This window comes from Macaca fascicularis, chromosome 1, assembly GCF_037993035.2.
Source record: "Macaca fascicularis isolate 582-1 chromosome 1, T2T-MFA8v1.1".
Classification (NCBI taxonomy): domain Eukaryota; kingdom Metazoa; phylum Chordata; class Mammalia; order Primates; family Cercopithecidae; genus Macaca; species Macaca fascicularis.
The window spans coordinates 229,015,440-229,033,419 of NC_088375.1; the positions used below are offsets into that span (position 1 = coordinate 229,015,440).

A 17,980-nucleotide genomic window follows, 5' to 3' on the forward strand; every position below is an offset into this window, starting at 1 on the left:
CCAACACCCTGAGCTCCTGCTCTGTGTCAGAAGGAAGGGCCTGGCCCATCCAGTGGTGGCTGAGCCGTTGCCTGCCAGTGCTTGACCCTGTTCAGCTTCTGTTGGTTTGCTAAATGAGTCATTGTATATCCCTGGTTTGAGTAGGGCCACCCCAAAGGAGACGGGCTGTCCTGGGGGCCAGGCAGTCCAGGGGCAGCTGGGGTGGAGTTGAGAGCAGGAACTTGGGGGCCAGGCCTGCTCTGAGCTTCATCCCTCACCACCTACTAGCTGAAGGCCTCCTGCCAAGGGGACAACCCCTTACCCCTATTCCTGATCCGAGGGACTGAGGCCAGCAGCCCTGGGTGAAGGCATTAGTGGGCCCTTTAAGATCCCGAGAGCATGGGCTTCTAGAACATGGCCTCGTTCCCCTAGAAAACCCCCTGGTGGTGTGTTGATAGCGTTGGATCTAAGGACCAGAGTCAGAATTGCTTTTAATTTGGAGGCTGAGGAAAGGAGGGAATGCTGTGGAAACCAGGGTATAAAGTTATCATCTTTATCTGGATCTCAGAACTCTGCAGATTGGAGCTGCAAAAAGCATGAGCCGCGCTCTTGAGCTCCCTCCCTGCACAGGTGGTCCTGGGAGGCCCGCCCCCACATCTGCTCCTGGAAGGCAGACACTGCACGTCCACCCGACTCCCCCTCTGACCCTTTCTCAGGAAAACACGTGGTGCAAGCGCAGAAGCTGGCGGACGTGGACAGTGAGCTGGCCGCCATGCTGCTGACCCATGCCCGGCAGGGCACGGGGCCCCGGGACGTCGGCCGCGAGTCGGATGCCACCCGCAGGCGTAAACTGGAGCGGATGAAGTCTGTGCGCCTGCAGGAGGCCGGGGGAGAGTTGGGCCGGCGCGGGACGAGCGTGTTGGTGAGGGTTTGTTCAGCTGTCACTGTCCCGGGGTCTCCACGCAGACCGAGTCACTGTACACATCTCTCCCTGCCTCCCTCGTGATTCTCTCTTACCTTCCTCCCAAATCCTAGGGACAGAATATAAGAAATCGGACTTTTTCAGCCACCGGGGGAAATCTTTAAGTGAGAATTATCTGGAGAGCTTTTACTAAAAGCCATTTCTTGGGCGTCAGCCCTGGAGATTCTGACACTGATTGGTTTGGGCAGGACCGCCGGAGCCTGGGTTTGAAGAAAGCTTTGCCTGTGAGTCTGAGGCTCTCCCAGGTCTGGGGACCAGAGCTGTGAACAGCTGACATATCCTGGGTTATCAGTGTAATCATTCTGGCTAGAAAAATTCCCCTTTTTGGCTGAAAATCTAAATAGAACTATTAATATTTTGCAACTAAGAAATGGGAGGTGAGAATGGTTGTACCTCCTGGGTGCATAGAAGTTGGGAACCACAGGGGCCTCGAGAAAGGTCTCCTGAGACTCCCCTTTGCATGCAGGCAGGCCGGGGTCTGAACAGAGGTGTCCCTTCTCCTGACAGTAAACTCAGCAGGGCCATCACTCAGGCTCCCCGCCAGTGAGGCCTTGGTGCTCAAAGGTGGATGCAGATGCCTCGGTCCCTACCTAGGCTCAGTTCAGTCTGATGGGGTGAGGAACAGGCATGGTGAGAGGACACGGGGTGGGGAGGCCTGGCCTGAGCCTGCAGGACGGGTGGGCTCAGTGGTCAGGGAGGAGGGAGGGACTAGAGGGAGGCCAGGGGTAGGGCCAGGGCATGGCTGGGGCCTCCTCCCAGGCCTCAGAACACGCACCCCACCTCCCTCTCTCCCTTCCTCCCTCCTTCCCAGCTGGCAGGGCTTGAAGCTGTGGCCTCTGGAGGCCCCCAGCCTGGATAACCTTAGCTCTGTCAGCATGAGCTTGGAAGTGAGGAGCCACTCTCAGCCCTAGCCCTGTTTCTCATCCTTACTCATGTCTGGCCCCATTGTCCAGCACAGCCTGTCAGAGGTTCAACTCCTGAAAAGCTCTGATGATAAATTCTGATGGAAGCCCCAAGTGTGAAAGGCTCAGCTCCAATCCCCCTGGCAAAGGAAAAGCCAAAGCTTTGGATGTTGGAAAGTGAATGTCCAAAGTCATTTGAGTCAGGAATCAAATTTTGTCCTCACCTTTTGAGTTAAATCCTGAAAGCATTCAAGTCAGTCCGTCTCTCTGACGCCTCAGCCTCCTCTGTTAGACAGAAGGTTCCCAGCGCCCTACCGCAGCGGCTTCTTGGAGTAACTGTAGGCTGGCCGACTCCCCGGCATGGGGGTGGCCCCTTCCAGGCCAGAGATCTTGCAAGGCAGCCTCTAGAGGGCCTCACTTTTTCTTGTAAGGCCCACAAGAAAAACAAGCCAGTCTCCAACCTGTAGAACCCATGTGCGCTGGCCAAGCCCCTCGAGTCCCTGGGGCATCAGAGCAAGGGGGTGGCTGAGCCTCGCTGAAGCAGCATGCTGCTTGCCCGCACTCTGACCCGGTGTGACCGAGAGTCTGCAGGCCGGGGCGTGTCCTCTCCTGCGGACTCTGGGCCCAGACAGGGCTCCTGACATTGTGTTGGGGACCTGGCGGGTGAGGCCTGTCACCATAGTTTTGAGGCTATTCTTTTCTCTTGTTTGAAACCACTGTTTCTAATTCTCCACTGGGCGGGGGGCCAGGCTTGCGGCTGTGAGGAGTCTCTCCGGAGCAGGCAAGGGTGCTGTGTGGACCTCCGTGTCGGGGACACAGCCAGCAGATCTCTGTCCAGCATTGCCTGAGATCCACGCCTGGGCGGGGCCGGCCAGTTCCACCCAGACCACATGGTGAAGGAAGTGGGTGGCGGTGGCGATGCTGGTGGAGAAATGTCCTGTTCTGAGATCGCGGGTGGTGGCGGCCAGCAATAGCCGCTCGTGGAGGAGAGCGTGCCTGAGACCCTGTCCGCCCATATCGTCTTGTCCGCAGGCCCAGCAAAGCGTCCGCACACAGCACTTGCGGGACCTACAGGTCATCGCCGCCTACCGGGAGCGCACGAAGGCCGAGAGCATCACCAGCCTGCTGAGCCTGGCCATCACCACGGAGCACACACTCCACGCCACACTGGGGGTCGCCGAGTTCTTTGAGTTTGTGCTTAAGAACCCCCACAACACACAGCACACGGTGACCGTGGAGATCGACAACCCTGAGCTCAGGTGAGGTCTCAGCAACACCCATCCTGCCCCAGCCCAGATCTGTGTCGGGTGCAGCCGGCTCCCCTGCTGAGCTGGCTTGAATTCTGCCCGAGAGCCGAGGCGATTCAGTTCCTCTCTCCCACTCCTCTGAGCACTGCTGTCGGTGGGTGGGACACAGCCTCCTGTGGGCCTTCCTGGGAAGAACTGCCCTGACGCCTGGACACTGCCTTCCCCAGCGTCATCGTGGACAGTCAGGAGTGGAGGGACTTCAAGGGTGCTGCTGGCCTGCACACGCCGGTGGAGGAGGACATGTTCCACCTGCGCGGCAGCCTGGCCCCCCAGCTCTACCTGCGCCCCCACGAGACCGCCCACATCCCCTTCAAGTTCCAGAGCTTCTCTGCTGGGCAGCTGGCCATGGTGCAGGTGCGGGTGTCAGGCACACAAGGAAGTTGCATTTGGCTGATGACAGTGGGAAACTGAGAATGCTTCCAGTCTCCACCAGTGTCCCTCCCGTGCCTGTGGCAGACGGACTAGCCTTTGGGCTGCCATCCACTCCCCTTTGTGTTCAACAAGAGCCCTGGCACGTGCACTGCGAGTGGCAACCTGCCCCTTCTCTTTTCCAGCCTGATGGGTGTCGGGCTGGACCATCTCCTCCTAATTTTCTTTACTGGGTTGGTTGTTAGGGCTTCTTAAAGCCCAGTGAATCTAATGGATTGACATTTTCTAGCATCTTCTTTCCAGTTAATGTTGGTTGGTCACTTCCGACTGCAGCACTGGCTGCTCTATGCAAGATACAGCTTTGCTGGCATGTGTGCGTGGAGCATGAGTGTAGGGAGCATGCATGCAGCAGGTGTATTTGCAAGAGGTATGTGTGCAGGGGGGGATATGTGAGGCGTGTGTGCAGGAGGCATGTATGCGGGGTGTATGTGAGGCACACGTGTAGGAGTGGTGCGTGTGGGGGTCTGTGTGAGGTGTGTGTGCAGGGGGTGGTGTGTGAGGCGTGCCTGCAGGGGGTGTGTCATGCCTGGGTGTGTGAGGCAGGCATAGAGGCATGGAGTGTGTGTTTCAGCTTTTGACCTTTTGGGGTCAGCTCTCTAGGGTGATGGTCATTGCTTAAGGTGGACTTGAAATGTCCCTAGAGGCTCACTCACAGGGTTCCATGCTGGCGCTTGGGACGGGCTGTGAGGACAGCAGGTGGGACCTCAGGCCTTTGGCTTCAGGCAGAGCTGGGTTTCCACCTGGGATCTGCTGTTCCTTTGCTCCTGGCAGCCTCAGCCTTCTCTGGCACAGTGAGGCCGGTTGGTGATGGTTGCTGCCCGGAGAGTCAGTGTGAGAGGAGGCTGGTGGCTCCCAGCTGGGTGGCAGTGGTGTCTCTAAGCATAGGTGCTGGTCACCTAGTGGTGTCGCTCCCTGACCTGCTTGTGCTGATTGGTTCCTGCAGGCCTCTTCTGGGTTGAGTAACAAGAAGGGCACAGACGCCGTGTCACCTTGGAAGTCCAGCGCAGTGCCCGCTAAACACGCCAAGGTAAAGGGGCAACAGAGGACAGACTGATCTCGGGGCTTCTCAGGTATTCCCAGGGCCTAACCCTTATGTCCTTCTCTCCCCACCTGGAGGGGAGGGCTGGGGCCAGGTCAGGGCAGGGGTGGTGTGGGCCTGGGAATGGCCTTCTCCATGTCTTCGCTGGGCAGGGCAGCTCCGTCTGGGCTCCGGCACAGCCTGCTTTGTGTCTGGTGGGAAATACCTCCTCGGTGGCCGCCTTCTCACAGCCAGGGCTCTCCGGGTGTGAAGCCGCAGTTCCTATGGTGGCTGCCACAGCCTGTGGCCACTTTGTGAGCCTCACACACAGCATTCCCTGGTGTGTGTGTGGTGTGGTTCTTCCTGGAAATAAGACTTAGACCTTGGTTATATCCCTTGCTAAGCGAAGGCTGTGTAGTAAAGCACCTGCTTCTCAGCAGCTGGCTGAGACATTCACAGGAGGAGCTTGAGACGTTGCTGCTTTATGGCAGTTTCTGAAGGTTTTTCTTTTTTTTTTTTTTTTTTTTGAGACGGAGTCTCGCTCTGTCACCCGAGCTGGAGTGCAGTGGCCGGATCTCAGCTCACTGCAAGCTCCGCCTCCCGGGTTTACGCCATTCTCCTGCCTCAGCCTCCCAAGTAGCTGGGACTACAGGCGCCCGCCACCTCGCCCGGCTAGTTTTTTGTATTTTTTAGTAGAGACGGGGTTTCACCGTGTTAGCCAGGATGGTCTTGATCTCCTGACCTCGTGATCCGCCTGTCTCGGCCTCCCAAAGTGCTGGGATTACAGGCTTGAGCCACCGTGCCCGGCCAGGTTTTTCTTTATTTGGTAGAAACATGCCTTTTGTAGTAGTTGGGAAGTGAAAAACAAAATGAAAAAGCTTTGGTCTTTCCTACACCTTGCCTGGAGGACAGAATTCAGAGTTCAGCACAGTCCCAGCCTGAGGCTGTGGGGTCCCCGTGGCCCGGGTCTCACTGTGGTTACAGCCTGGCCCTCTGTGTCCACCAGGCCCCATCACCAGTGAAAACTTGCTTTATTTTGTTTAAATGCAGCCACAGCTTTGCCTTGATCTAAGGAATACTTCTGTTCTTTATTGAGTGCTCTAGGTTAATACCTTTTCCTTACATGTGTGGGAAGTCCCAGCCATCATATCCTGTTGCCAGAACTGTTGGGAGGAAGGTTTTCCTCTGCTAGCTTAGGTCTGAATGGCAAGGCCTGCAGGTGGATGACGGTAGACAGAGGGATGGGAGGAAAGATGGGCCTTACCGTCGCAAGCCCGTGACAGCATTGGGAAGTGAGTAGCTTGCCGAATGCCCAGAGGTCGAGGTTTGTGTGCCAATGTAGCACGAAGGGGCGAGGGCCAGGGCCTCTGTGGGAAGGCAGGGATGTTCTGTTGTCTCTTCGTGCTGTAGGCATGGGCAGTCTGCGACCTTCCTGGAATTTGCAGGATGCTTTCACTTTCACATAGGGGGTTAATGGCAGCTGCATTTTCAGGAGGCTGTGCACTAGTCAGATAAGGGAAGTTCAGATAAAGATTTCAGGTGTTTTCACCTTAAAGTAATCTTTATGTCAAAAATATGGTCTCTTCACCTGAGTTTGGAGTTTGAAGGGAAATCCTAGGCATTGTGTTAGTTTACCCATAATTACTGCAGTGTGTATCTCGGACCGATGAGGACTTTTCTTTTTATCGTGACTGCTTGCTGTCATCGCTGCCCCTGTCAAGGCGGATCTCGGCATCGTCTGCTGGGGCTCTAAGCACGGGCCTTTCTACAGCTGGTGTGTTTGGGTTGGGACCCGCTGGCCTGGGGTGCGCCACCTCTGGAGTTGCTCAGTGGGCAGGCCACGTCGTCCACGAAGGCCACCCACAGAGGCCATGCTGGCTGTCACCGTGCTCAGGTGCTGACGGCCTGTTGCTGTCACCCGCTTCTCCCTCATTCGCATCCAGCTGAGGCTCCTGGCCCACGTGTGTTCCATCCAAGGTGAAATTACAGTCTTGTCATTCTTCCTGTGATTTTCCTACAAACAAGGACTTTCCCCACCAGTGGTTTGGTTACCCTAAAATATGCTTTGTACTTGAAAGTGAGGGTGAATGTTAGAATCATTCCCTTTATTTGTCAATTTTCAAGTAAGCGAGCTGCGTCCTAGCACCCTCCAGAGACAGTCCGTGTTTGTGGCGTCTCGTGATGGACACCTGGGCTTTATATTTGTATTTCTCATCCCATGGAGGCTTCACTCTTAGATGCTGGAACTGCCCTCTCTCTGGCCACTGCCATCCTTTTCAGGTTAACTCCTGTGCCTTTTTTTTCGTTGTTATAAAAAGTAGTTATTTTGAAATAATGTAGAACTTAGGGAAAAGTTACAGGAAGAGTGCAGAGTCCCCACATGGGGTTTTCCCAGCCTTCCCAATCACCAACCTTTGCCATGGTTGCCTCACTGTTCTCTGTTTATGCATTTTTCTTGAACAATTTGAGAATAAATGATCAGGTAATGCCCTTTACTCCATGACACTTTGAGCTGGGTTGTCTTGAAAATAAGGCCACTGTCCTCTACAGGCAAGGCAGAGCCATGAAAATTAGACACTCCTCTTCTGTCATCACAGGCCCCGTTCACATTCGCAAATGTCCCAGTACTTGATAGACGGCCCACCCAGAGGCCCCCAGCAGCCCGCTGCCCATGGAGTCCCTCTGGCGTGGCTGTGGCTGTGGCTGTTCTGAAGGGCACAGGTGGTTATCCTGCAGGGTGTGCCCAGTGGGGCTGGTCTGGTGTTGGTTTCGGTTAGACCCAGGTTCGGTTAGACCTGGGTTCGGTTAGGCCTTGGTTCGGTTAGACTCGGGTTTGATTAGACCCAGGTGATGCACTTGGGACAGGGACTTCGCAGACATTTGCTGTGTCCTCTCCGAACATCATACTGTGAGGGACACCATGTTGCTTTGTCCTGTTACTGGTGATGTTAGTGTTTCCATTCAGTTAAGATGGCATCTGCCATGTTTTTTTCCTGTAATATCAACTAAGAAATATTTGTGGCTGGGCGTGGTGGCTCAAGCCTGTAATCCTAGCACTTTGGGAGGCCGAGACGGGCGGATCACGAGGTCAAGAGATCGAGACCATCCTGGCTAACACGGTGAAACCCGTCTCTACTAAAAAATACAAAAAAACTAGCCGGGTGAGGTGGCGGGCGCCTGTAGTCCCAGCTACTTGGGAGGCTGAGGCAGGAGAATGGCATAAACCCGGGAGGCGGAGCTTGCAGTGAGCTGAGGTCCGGCCACTGCACTCCAGCCTGGGCGACAGAGCGAGACTCCGTCTCAAAAAAAAAAAAAAAAAGAAATATTTGTGTCTAGTAATCAGAAAGTCATGAGTAAGTATCTTGTTGGGAGATACTGAGGCCTTTCAAATACCCTCTTCTTCATCAGACTTTTACGCACTAGGTCTCAGTGTGCACTGATGACCGCCCCGAGTTGGTAGTTAATGGGATGCTTGCCTGCCGTGGATTTTCCAATTCCCTCATTCCTTCTCTGTCGATTACTGGTATTTTAAGTAAGGTAGGGCTGTGCCTTCACCCCATTCACGTATTTACTTCTTATAGCCTTATGAACAATGAATTTCTATTTTATTCATTTTGTTACTATTTATTTTGTTGCTCATATCCATGTTGTCCCTGACTAAGGAGGGCAGCCCCTTCAGGCCAGCTCCTGTGTCCTGTTGATTCACCCCTGTCCTCCTTTGAGTCTTTCCTTACTGCCCAGCACAGCAAGATGCCCCAGGCTCAGCTTGCATTTCAGGAATGTCAGCCATTTAACTAAGGTTCTTTTGGTTGGAGAATGACATTTAGAAACCAAGATTTGAGTGCTAGATGTACTCAGTGCTACTGGGATGTCACTGCTGCTAATCCCTGTCAGCAGAGAGACCTAAGAGGTGTATGCCTGTATATACAGATACATATGTGCATATCATGCATATACGATGTATAGCTATGTGCGTGTGCATATGTATGTGTGTGTATGTGCATAGACTACTGTTTCTAGTGTGCTGAAGACCATGAATTTGCAGCAGTTCTTCCAACACCAGTTCAACATCACGGGTTTCTTCCTGCTGTCTTTTTTCCATGTTTGTAATTCCCATTTTTGCTCGTGAGAAACCTGGCTCCTATTTGGTTCACTATATTTAGTTATTTGCCTAATTTCCTCTGTATCTAACCAATCTGCTGACCACACTGGCCAAATCCCTTTGGCTACAATACCACTGGCCACACTGGCCATCTTTGTGTATGTGTATATTTCAAAACATCAGTACCAACCGGGGATAGACACTATCTGTCAGTGCAAGATGTCTGAAGGTGCATTTGTCCTTAGGTCCTTTGTATCCTGTGATTTAAATTTACTTAAAGAATTCTTCTCTGGGTAGTTACAGCACCAACTTGATAGAAGGTTAGATTTGTTTATTTTTAATACATTGACACTTCTATTTATTTTAGTTTTCAAAATTAAAAACATTTAAGTCAAAAATCAAACTATAAAGCAAGATATATTTGGAAGGATCTTTTCATTCCTGACCTGCCCCACTGTCTCCTTCTCGATGTGTACAGGTGTGAAGTGTGTGCATGTGTGGGTGGTGTGTGTGTGCATGTGTGTGGATACATCTGTGTGTGTGCATGTGTGTCTACATGTGTGGGTGGATGTGTGTGTGCTTATATGTGTGCATGTGTGTGGGTGCATGCATGTATGTGCATGTGTGGGTGCATGCATGCGTGTGTGCATGTGGGCACGTGTGGGTGCGTGCATGTGGGTGCGTGTGGGTGCATATGTGGGTGGATGTGTGTGTGTCGGCACATGTGTGTGTGCATATGTGCGTGCATATATGTGCATGTGTGGGTGCATGTGTGCATATGTGGGTGCATGTGTGGGTGCATGCATGTGTGTGTGCATGTGTGTGAGTGCATGTCTCTGTGTGTGTGTGTATCTTGAAACAAACGCAGCCTTTTTATCAGTTGTCCAAATTAATACTTCTTTAGACAATATGGTTTTTAATGAGTAGCTCTTTTGAAACCAGAGAAGTTTCTATTTCTAACTGCTTTGGTTTAGGCACAGCCTCTTTTTGACGTCTGAAATCAAAAGAGCTTGTGCTGACGTGTTTGGCCACCAACTTGGCCCCACCACCACCCACCCCAGGACCTCCTGGCCTGACTTGCTCACCTGCACGCAGGGTGTTAGGAGGTGGAATCATGGCGGGAGTAGTTTTGACTTAGGACTACAGACCTTCTCCACTGGCATTTAAGAAGTGTGCCGTACTGGAGAGAAATAATGGCAATGTGGCTGCTTGGGTGCCCTGTGCTGGGTGCCGGCCCAGACTTTGCTTAGCGATCCCCTCTGGGTGGGGACCTGCTGCTGCAGACTCAGTCTCTGCCTTTGATGATGCCTGACTCTCCCCCATCATGGCAGTGGAGGGTGAGTGGGTCGTGGCGACAGTGGAGATACCTGTGCTGTCTAAGGAGGGACGAGAAGCTGCTCCCAAGTCTCGTGCCCGTCCCAACGCTCCGCGTGGCCTCCTCACAGGTCTTGTTCCGAGCGAGTGGCGGCAAGCCCATCGCCGTGCTCTGCCTGACGGTGGAGCTGCAGCCCCACGTGGTGGACCAGGTCTTCCGCTTCTACCACCCGGAGCTCTCCTTTCTGAAGAAGGCCATCCGCCTGCCGCCCTGGCACACGCTTCCAGGCAGGTCCTGCACTGACCCTGCGGCCCACATGTTGCAGGCTCACCTGTTGGAAGTAGGCACCTCCTGAGGGTGACAGATCAGATGGCCTCATGGCTTCATGCCCTGGTGCTGTTAGAGCAGCACGTGGGGCCTGGGGAATTCTCTCTCCTGCCTTTATGGTTGGAGACGGTGCCCCTCTTGCCACCTCTGAGATGACTAGGTGCGCATTTGCTGGGTGAGTCCGCCCTTCTAAAAAATGCCAGCTCCGCGGCCCAGGTCCAGGTGTGCCTGGAGGAACACCTCCTCCTCAGCTGATGGCCCGCGTGTTTCCGGTTGGCGCCCCTTACAGCAGAGTGCAGGCTTCCCTGCTCCAGGGAGCTGCGCTTTCCTGTTTGTGGCCCCTCGATTATTCCCTGCGGAGGTGGCTGCAGCCAAGCGGCAGTGGGCTGGACGGGGGTGTCTGCGCAGGGAACACGGTGCTCGGATGCTGTCCTGGGAAAGGTGGCGGCGTCCGGTTCCCCAGCAGGTGTCTTGCTGAGCACCTGTGATGAGCCTGTCCCGTCCTATAGTGTGTAACACGTGGGGCCGTCTCCACGCAGGCCGGAAATGTGGAGAGGACTCTTTGTGACATTTCCCCTGCTCCAGGTGCTCCGGTGGGAATGCTTGGTGAGGACCCCCCGGTCCACGTTCGCTGCAGCGACCCGAATGTCATCTGTGAGACCCAGAATGTGGTAGGTTGTGTTGTGGCCCCGGCCCAGGCAGATCCTTCCCAGCGAGTCTGCGCCCCCATCGTCTTCCCCGCGGGGTCTCCTGGGAGCCTCTTCGTTTTAGGTTTTCCGCTAAGTGGTTTCTTTTCCAAGGTACTAAAGGGCTATTTTGACATCTTTATGAGAGCTTTATGAGCGTGTTTTTATTTTTTCTACTAGCAGATCAGCTCCTTGATCATCTGAATTTAAATTTTAAAAAGGCATGAAACAAAGTGAATAAAGTGAATGGTAATTAAGGCACTTATTAATTACCATTGTGTAAAGGATAAGGCAATAATTGTGTTATGACCAGTTAGGAAACTGGATAAAATCTCCTGTAGAATCTAATTATTGAGATCCTTGTAAAATCAGGAAGCTAATGATTTTGTCTTTGACAGTGAACAGAATGGTAAATTCTGACTGGTATGGAACATGAACAGATTCGTTCTGGGAGGGGCTGGCCCTCACTCTCTGCATGCACTAGTCACACAGATTTAGGGGCAGGCTGGGGTCGGCAGAGCTGGGCAGTGGGCTGTGTGCCCTGATTTGCTGCACATCTGGTTGGCAGGGCCCGGGGGAGCCGCGGGACGTGTTTCTGAAGGTAGCCAGTGGTCCGAGCCCGGAGATCAAAGACTTCTTTGTCATCATTTACTCGTAAGTGCACAGGCTTCGGGGACCCGGGGGCAGTGGCAGAGGAGAGGAGGAGGCAGGCCTGGGGCTACTGGTGGATTGAAAGTGGGCTTGGCCCCTTCCTAAACCTGGGGGAGCTGTTGGGCCTTCACTTTGTGAGGCGGGATTCTGCTGCGAGTTCCAGGGCCAGCAGGGGCCTGGGGAAGGCATCCTGGAGGGGCACCTGCAGCCTGAGTGACTTGGGACGCAGCCTGTGTCCATCAAGGAAGGACACGAGTCAGCCTCTGTCTCCAGATAGTGCCAAGGGCGACCCAGAGGCCCCTGTTAACCTTCTTCTTGCTGAGTCGCTAGGCCGAACAGCATGAATGAAGCTGTGGTCCCTCCTGCGGAGAGGGAGGACTGTGGTGGAATTGCCCGTCCCTCTCTCCTCCAGGCTAAATGACCCGGTCCCTTTCCCTCCCCTCCTAAGTCGGATCCCCAAGTCCTGTGAGAATCCTTTCAAACTGCCGTGAGCTGGGAGATTTCCTGCAGTGCTTCTCAGGACAGGTCAGGGGCTTACCTGCACTGAGTGCCCACCAGAGGGTGAGGGGCCACGTGACCACGTCTCAGAGTGGCTTCCTCGTGAGCCCATGAAGATGCCTCACCCAGCCCCATTTTACTATGAAGCAGCAGGCTCTTGGCCCTGAAATGCGAACGGGGGCTTCCTTGCTCAGGCCGGCATGACCTCCAGCCCCGACCCTGTCTCCTGAGTGGCGCTGCCCTTGGCTTTGCCTCAGAACCCTGTTGGGGGTGGACACTTGTCCAGGATGTGTGTTTGGCTAAAGCGTGCCTTGTCATTTGTTTGACATGTGGTTCCTAAGCACCCTCGTGCCAGGTGGCATCCTGGGTGCAGACAAGTGGGGCCATCAGTCAGCCCTGCTGTGCCCTGAGAGCCTCTGCTGTGGGTGGGAGGGGGGCAGCTGGGGCAGAGCCACTAGGCCCCAGCTCTGCCTCCTGGGGCCTGGTCCTCTGGGGCTTTCCCTGCGTGGCCTTCTGTCTGCCCACACTCCTGGCAGCCCTTGTTGGCCTCTCACGGGCTGGTGCTGAGTCTTCCGGGACAAGTGCAGATGGCTCCCGTCCCACTGCAGGGATCGCTGGCTGGCGACACCCACACAGACGTGGCAGGTCTACCTCCACTCCCTGCAGCGCGTGGATGTCTCCTGCGTCGCAGGCCAGCTGACCCGCCTGTCCCTTGTCCTTCGGGGGACGCAGACAGTGAGGAAAGTGAGAGCTTTCACTTCGCACCCCCAGGAGCTGAAGGTACGGCCTCTCTGGGGGCTGTTCTGAGCCTCTCCCCAACCCCATCCTGGAGACGGGCAGTGGGGATTCAGCTGGAGCACAGTGGGTGGCCCTGACGGCAGCTTTTCCAGCACCTCCAGCACTCAGACTCTGTTACCAGAGGCTTCCTGGCAGCCACCTTTCGTTAGATATGCCATTGTGGGGTGAGTGACGTACACACCAACCCCAAAGGCCAGTGTTCAGAATTCCTGCTAGGTAAACGGTGACAGGAGCCCTGGCGTTAGTGAAGCCACAGTTAGATGGGGTGGGAGGGCAGCCCCTGGTGCCACCAGCTGGCCAGGGTTTTAAGCCCCAGAATGGCTTCAGTTCTCTCTTTGTGGAGGCAGCACTTAGCAAATAGTCACCATGTGGGAGGAGGGACTTGCCAGGTGCAGACCCGAGCCGCGGCCACAGTGATGTCAGGGTTGGTTATGGCCTCAGATTTGACTGCCCCTGAACCACCCATGACCTTGGGCTCCCCTGGCTGATTGGCTGGGAGCCCCTTGCTTGCACACCGTGAGAGGCTCTGCCCTGACCCGCCTCTCTTGCTCTTGAAGACAGACCCCAAAGGTGTCTTCGTGTTGCCGCCTCATGGGGTGCAGGACCTGCATGTTGGTGTGAGGCCCCTCAGGGCTGGCAGCCGCTTCATCCACCTCAACCTAGTGGACGTGGATTCCCACCAGCTGGTGGCCTCCTGGCTCGTGTGCCTCTCCTGCCGCCAGCCGCTCATCTCCAAGGTCTGTATGTGTGGCAGGCACAGGCTGAGGAGATGGGGGCTCAATACCAGGGCACTGCAGGACCCCCACCTTGGCCCTGTGGCTCGGGCCACCTGGATACAGGGTTCTGACCCAGCAGGGCTGGGTGTGCGAGTGTTTGCTCCTGTGCTGTCTGTCTCCCCGATGGAAGCTCCAGAGAGCGTCTGCCTTATCTCTGTGGGGGTCTCCAGTGTCTGGGGCCGTGCACGGTGCACGGTAGACTCAGGGAATACTTGGAGGAAGGGCCAGTGGCTGTACCCGCGAGTGCCCACAGTGTCTCCCTGTCCCCTCCCTCCACAGGCCTTTGAGATCACGTTGGCTGTGGGCGAAGGGAAGGGTGTCAACAAGAGGATCACCTACACCAACCCCTACCCCTCCCGGAGGACGTTCCACCTGCACAGCGACCACCCGGAGCTGCTGCGGTTCAGGGAGGACTCCTTCCAGGTGTGGTGGGGCTGTGCGTGGGACTCCCGGGGGGAGCCCTGGGGACCTGAATGGAGGCAGTTAGGCTGCATTTAGGAGTGAGTTCCTCGAGTCACCAGCAGGCTTCCAAAAACCCCAGGGCGGTGACCGGTGCCATCCCATACTTGGGTGGGCCCGTTGTCTCTTTAGTAGCTGGAGATTTAGCTAAGTTTCTCCGGAGCGTGGGAAAGGGTGATGTGCCCAGGGCTTTTCATGGTAACATTAGACAGCTCAGTCTCGAACATGAGTGTGGCTCTGAGTCTGAGTAACGCGTCACCCTGGCCGAGCACCGGTTCCCGTCCTTGTCCCGGGCACTGAAGTCAAAGGCAGACCTTGGATGCACCCCGCAGGGCTCCCCTGCCTTGTCAGCTCCCCTTGGAAATATACACGACCATGCAGAGAGGTTGCTGGTGAGAGTGTGGGACGGCCCGGGGGTGGACGCTGGGATCTGGATGCTTGTTTCCAGGTTGCGGGTGGAGAGACCCACACCATCGGCCTGCAGTTTGCGCCTAGTCAGAGAGTGGGGGAGGAGGAGATCCTGATCTACATCAATGACCATGAGGACAAGAACGAAGAGGCATTTTGCGTGAAGGTCATCTACCAGTGAGGGCTTGAGGGTGACATCCTTCCTGGGGCACCTGGCTGGGGCCTGTCTGCCCCTCCTGCCCTGCAGGCCGTCCTCCCCACCTCTCCGCAGCCTTTGACCTCAGGGCCCACCACTTGGCTGAGGAAGCAGAGAGCACACGCTGGTCATTTTGTAGTACCTGCGTCCGGCTTAGCTGCTGCTGACACCCAGCAGGCCTGGGTTCCGTGAGCGTGAACTCCGTGGCGTGGCTCTGGTTCTGGTGCTGCCGTCTGCACACGTGGGACCCTCATTATCTCTGTTGCTCAAAATGTAGTTTATGAATCATCCTAAATGATAAAATTATGTTTTTCTTACTGGATTTTGTACAAACAATCTATTATTTGCTATGCAATATTTTATGCTGGTATTATATCTATTTTTTAAATTGTTGAACAAAATACTAAACTTTTACATGTCATCCCGTGGCAGTTTTCTTGAGTGTTGTCTGCTGGTGCAGTGTCAGAGGCTTCCTGTCTACAACACAAGCCCGGTTTCTCCTTGAGGAGACATGCTGGGGGCCAGTCAGGCAGCCCACGCCCTCTGTCCTCATGGAGAGGCTGCTCAAGCCTGCCCCGGGTGGGGGCCGAGACCCCGGCTCTGAGACGGCAGCAGTTGGGTGGAAGTGCAAGGGGCGGAGGAGTGGAGGGTGGGCCACACCGAGCGGTGGGCTGCGGGCTGCGGGCTGCGGGCTGCAGGTCAGTGCGAGGAGGACCTGGGCCGGGCGCCCCCTCCTGCTACAGAAGCCGCCCCAGCGCTCTGATTGCGGGACCCCACATGCCTCAGGAAGGGATATGCTTAGAGCCATTGGTCCCACGGCCACATCCGTGGTAGACAGTAGGGTGGGAGTGAAGGGTGACCTCCGTGGGGACAGTCGATGCCGTGGGTGACCACGGCAGGAGACTTCTCAAGATCATGGTTAAGGAAATGGGTCCTTCTGTGTTCCTAAAAGGTCTCCACACCCCACAGATGTGGGCACGCATGGGATAACGGTGGCCCCTCCCTAAAGGTAGCAACCCCTTGTTGTCTGCCGTTTTCGGCGCCGGCTACATCACTCACCTCCTGCGTCTGCCGCGAAGCTGCAGGAGGAGGTTGGGATTTTGAGTCTGTCGGGGAGGGCGCCGCCGCCTCTGCTTTCCCAGCTGCCTTCATCTCCTCCACCGTGGCCAAGCTGAGGATGCCTCCTGGACTTTGCCTCAGCTCCCGCGCCTGAGGGGCTGGTGAACCCTAGACGGGAACATCCTGCTGGACAGGCAGAGCTCTGAGAAGGCGCTCACGCAGCCCCGGGTGCCTCCTAATGGTGCAGGGGTTCTGCAGGCCTCATGAGAGGCCTCGGGGAGGTGCGTGGGGCACTTTCACCTCCGTCCCCTCCATTTCTAGGTGGCTCGAGAACTGGCTGCCTCCCCCACCCCTGCAGAGAGACGCTGCCTGCTCTGAGGGGCCTGCTCTTCGTCACGTGGGTTTTCCCCCAGGAAGACCAGAGAGCAGCTGCTTTTCCTGGAGAGGCGGATCCCCCAAGTCCATTCGGTCCTTGCACAGCGGAGGGACCTGCGGTGCTCCCTGCCCGTGTCTGGTCTGTAAAGCAAGGACTCAGAAAGGCCTTTCAGCTGCTACGATGCCCCACAAGGCAACAGCAAAGAGCTGACCAAGCCTCCAGGGCTCCCACCTGTTCGAGGTGCTTCGGTAACACGGCCCCCACCCCAGCCTGCCGGGCTCTCGCATCTGCGTTGTCACCCCCACAGCACAGGAGGAAACCACAGCGCCAGATGCAGGAGGTGCCCCCAGCCTCAAGGAGCAGGCAGGCAGCGTGTGCCCCCCTGAGCAGGACCAGGCTGGCCTGTGGCTGGAGGACGCAGGGGCATCCCTCGAGCCCACGACGAGAAAGCGGCCTGGCCTTTGGCGAGAGAGATGCCGTCAGACAGCGAGGCTCCATTTGCCACATGCTCCTCACACCCTTATTCAGCCCGAGTGTGGACAGAGCACTCCCCTGGTCGGGGGAGACGGATGCTGCCCAGGACCTGGCTTTCTCGGGGGCCCAGATGATCACACGGGGACCTGTTGCAGTCTGCCGGGCGGCACTGAGGGTCTGAGGGGAACAGGGTGAGGGTATGAAGAGGGGCTTTAGTTCAAAGGAGGTCGGGCCTCTCCACATAGGAGGCAGCGGAGAGAGGACGGAGTGGCAGGGGCCCTGCAAAGGGGCAGCAGGGCAGGAGAGGCTGGAGAGGGGCCTGCAGCGCTGTGCCAGGGCAGGGGGTCATGTGGGCCAAGGGAGGAGCTGGTGGACTGGAGTGGACAGGTGCTGTGTCCCATGAGTCCCCCGGCCCTGATCCCAGCCCTCCGTCAGCATGGAGCCCTGTCCTTGTGGGGGGTGGCAATGCCGTGGCTGCCTCGCCTCCATCCCGCAGCCCCCACTCTCAGTGCTCGTGACGCGTGTGCCTCTTGCTGGCTCCCTGAGGCTGGGTTGAGGCCTGGGAAACCTCCACAGCTGTCCACCCCAGAGGGCTCCTTCCGCCCAGGGTGGGGTGGCCTGAGGGCTTGGGCCAGCCCATCAGGACCCCATGCCTTCCGCTGCTGGCCTGCAGCCGGTTGTGATTCTGGGTGTCCCCTGGCCTTCCACTAGGAGAGGCATCTCGGGGAGGGTCTCTTCTGCCGGGCACAAACCCCAGGTCGAGCCTGCTGCATGCTCTGGGTTGCAAAACACCGGCCTTGTCCCTTCCTTTATGAGCCCACAATGTCCTGTGCTAGAACCCGAGGTGTGGGTGGCGTGTTTACTCACTCCCGACTCCCCTCTTGCCGTCGTAGGTCCGTCTCAGCAGAGCCGGGGTGCCTGCGAGGAAGCTGGGCCCTGCGGCACTTGCCCACGGGGACAGGGGTGCCTGGGACCCCCCCGACGAGGGCGCCACTCTGAGCTGCTGCTCTCTCCGTGCAAAGCCGCGTGCCTTTCAAAGGGCCTGTTATCATTCCCATCACGGGCATTTCTCAGCTGTGATTTCATTTCTCCCGCCTGCTCCTCCCTCCTCCTGCCCCTGTTGAAAGCTACTTTTCACTAAATGGAGTCAAATGCAAGCCAGACGAGCTGCTTTGCATTTCTCATGTCTGATAATGATTTAATGCTATGTTTATCTATTTAGAAATAAGGCGCTTTTT

At 56.1% G+C, this 17,980-nt stretch overlaps 1 protein-coding gene across 50 annotated transcripts in view; it reads left to right on the forward strand.

The window, feature by feature from the left end:
- Nucleotides 1-15,254, forward strand: part of NPHP4 (nephrocystin 4) — a 135,936-nt gene extending 120,682 nt beyond the window's left edge. For 30 of the 50 annotated variants that reach the window (XM_065530604.2, XM_065530649.2, XM_065530625.2 and 27 more), the window contains 11 exons: nt 696-901; nt 2,896-3,122; nt 3,338-3,524; nt 4,543-4,626; nt 10,165-10,321; nt 10,947-11,032; nt 11,616-11,701; nt 12,805-12,976; nt 13,552-13,731; nt 14,050-14,193; nt 14,678-15,254. In XM_065530604.2, the coding sequence (XP_065386676.1) occupies nt 696-901; nt 2,896-3,122; nt 3,338-3,524; nt 4,543-4,626; nt 10,165-10,321; nt 10,947-11,032; nt 11,616-11,701; nt 12,805-12,976; nt 13,552-13,731; nt 14,050-14,193; nt 14,678-14,818 (1,670 nt within the window). In that variant the 3' untranslated portion in view covers nt 14,819-15,254. Of the gene's footprint in view, nt 1-547; nt 902-2,895; nt 3,123-3,337; nt 3,525-4,542; nt 4,670-10,164; nt 10,322-10,946; nt 11,033-11,615; nt 11,702-12,804; nt 12,977-13,551; nt 13,732-14,049; nt 14,194-14,677 lie in introns of those variants that run through there. The other 20 variants (XR_012427021.1, XR_012427026.1, XR_012427035.1 and 17 more) reach the window with 11 other exon arrangements.
- The last annotated feature ends 2,726 nt before the right edge of the window (nt 15,255-17,980 follow it).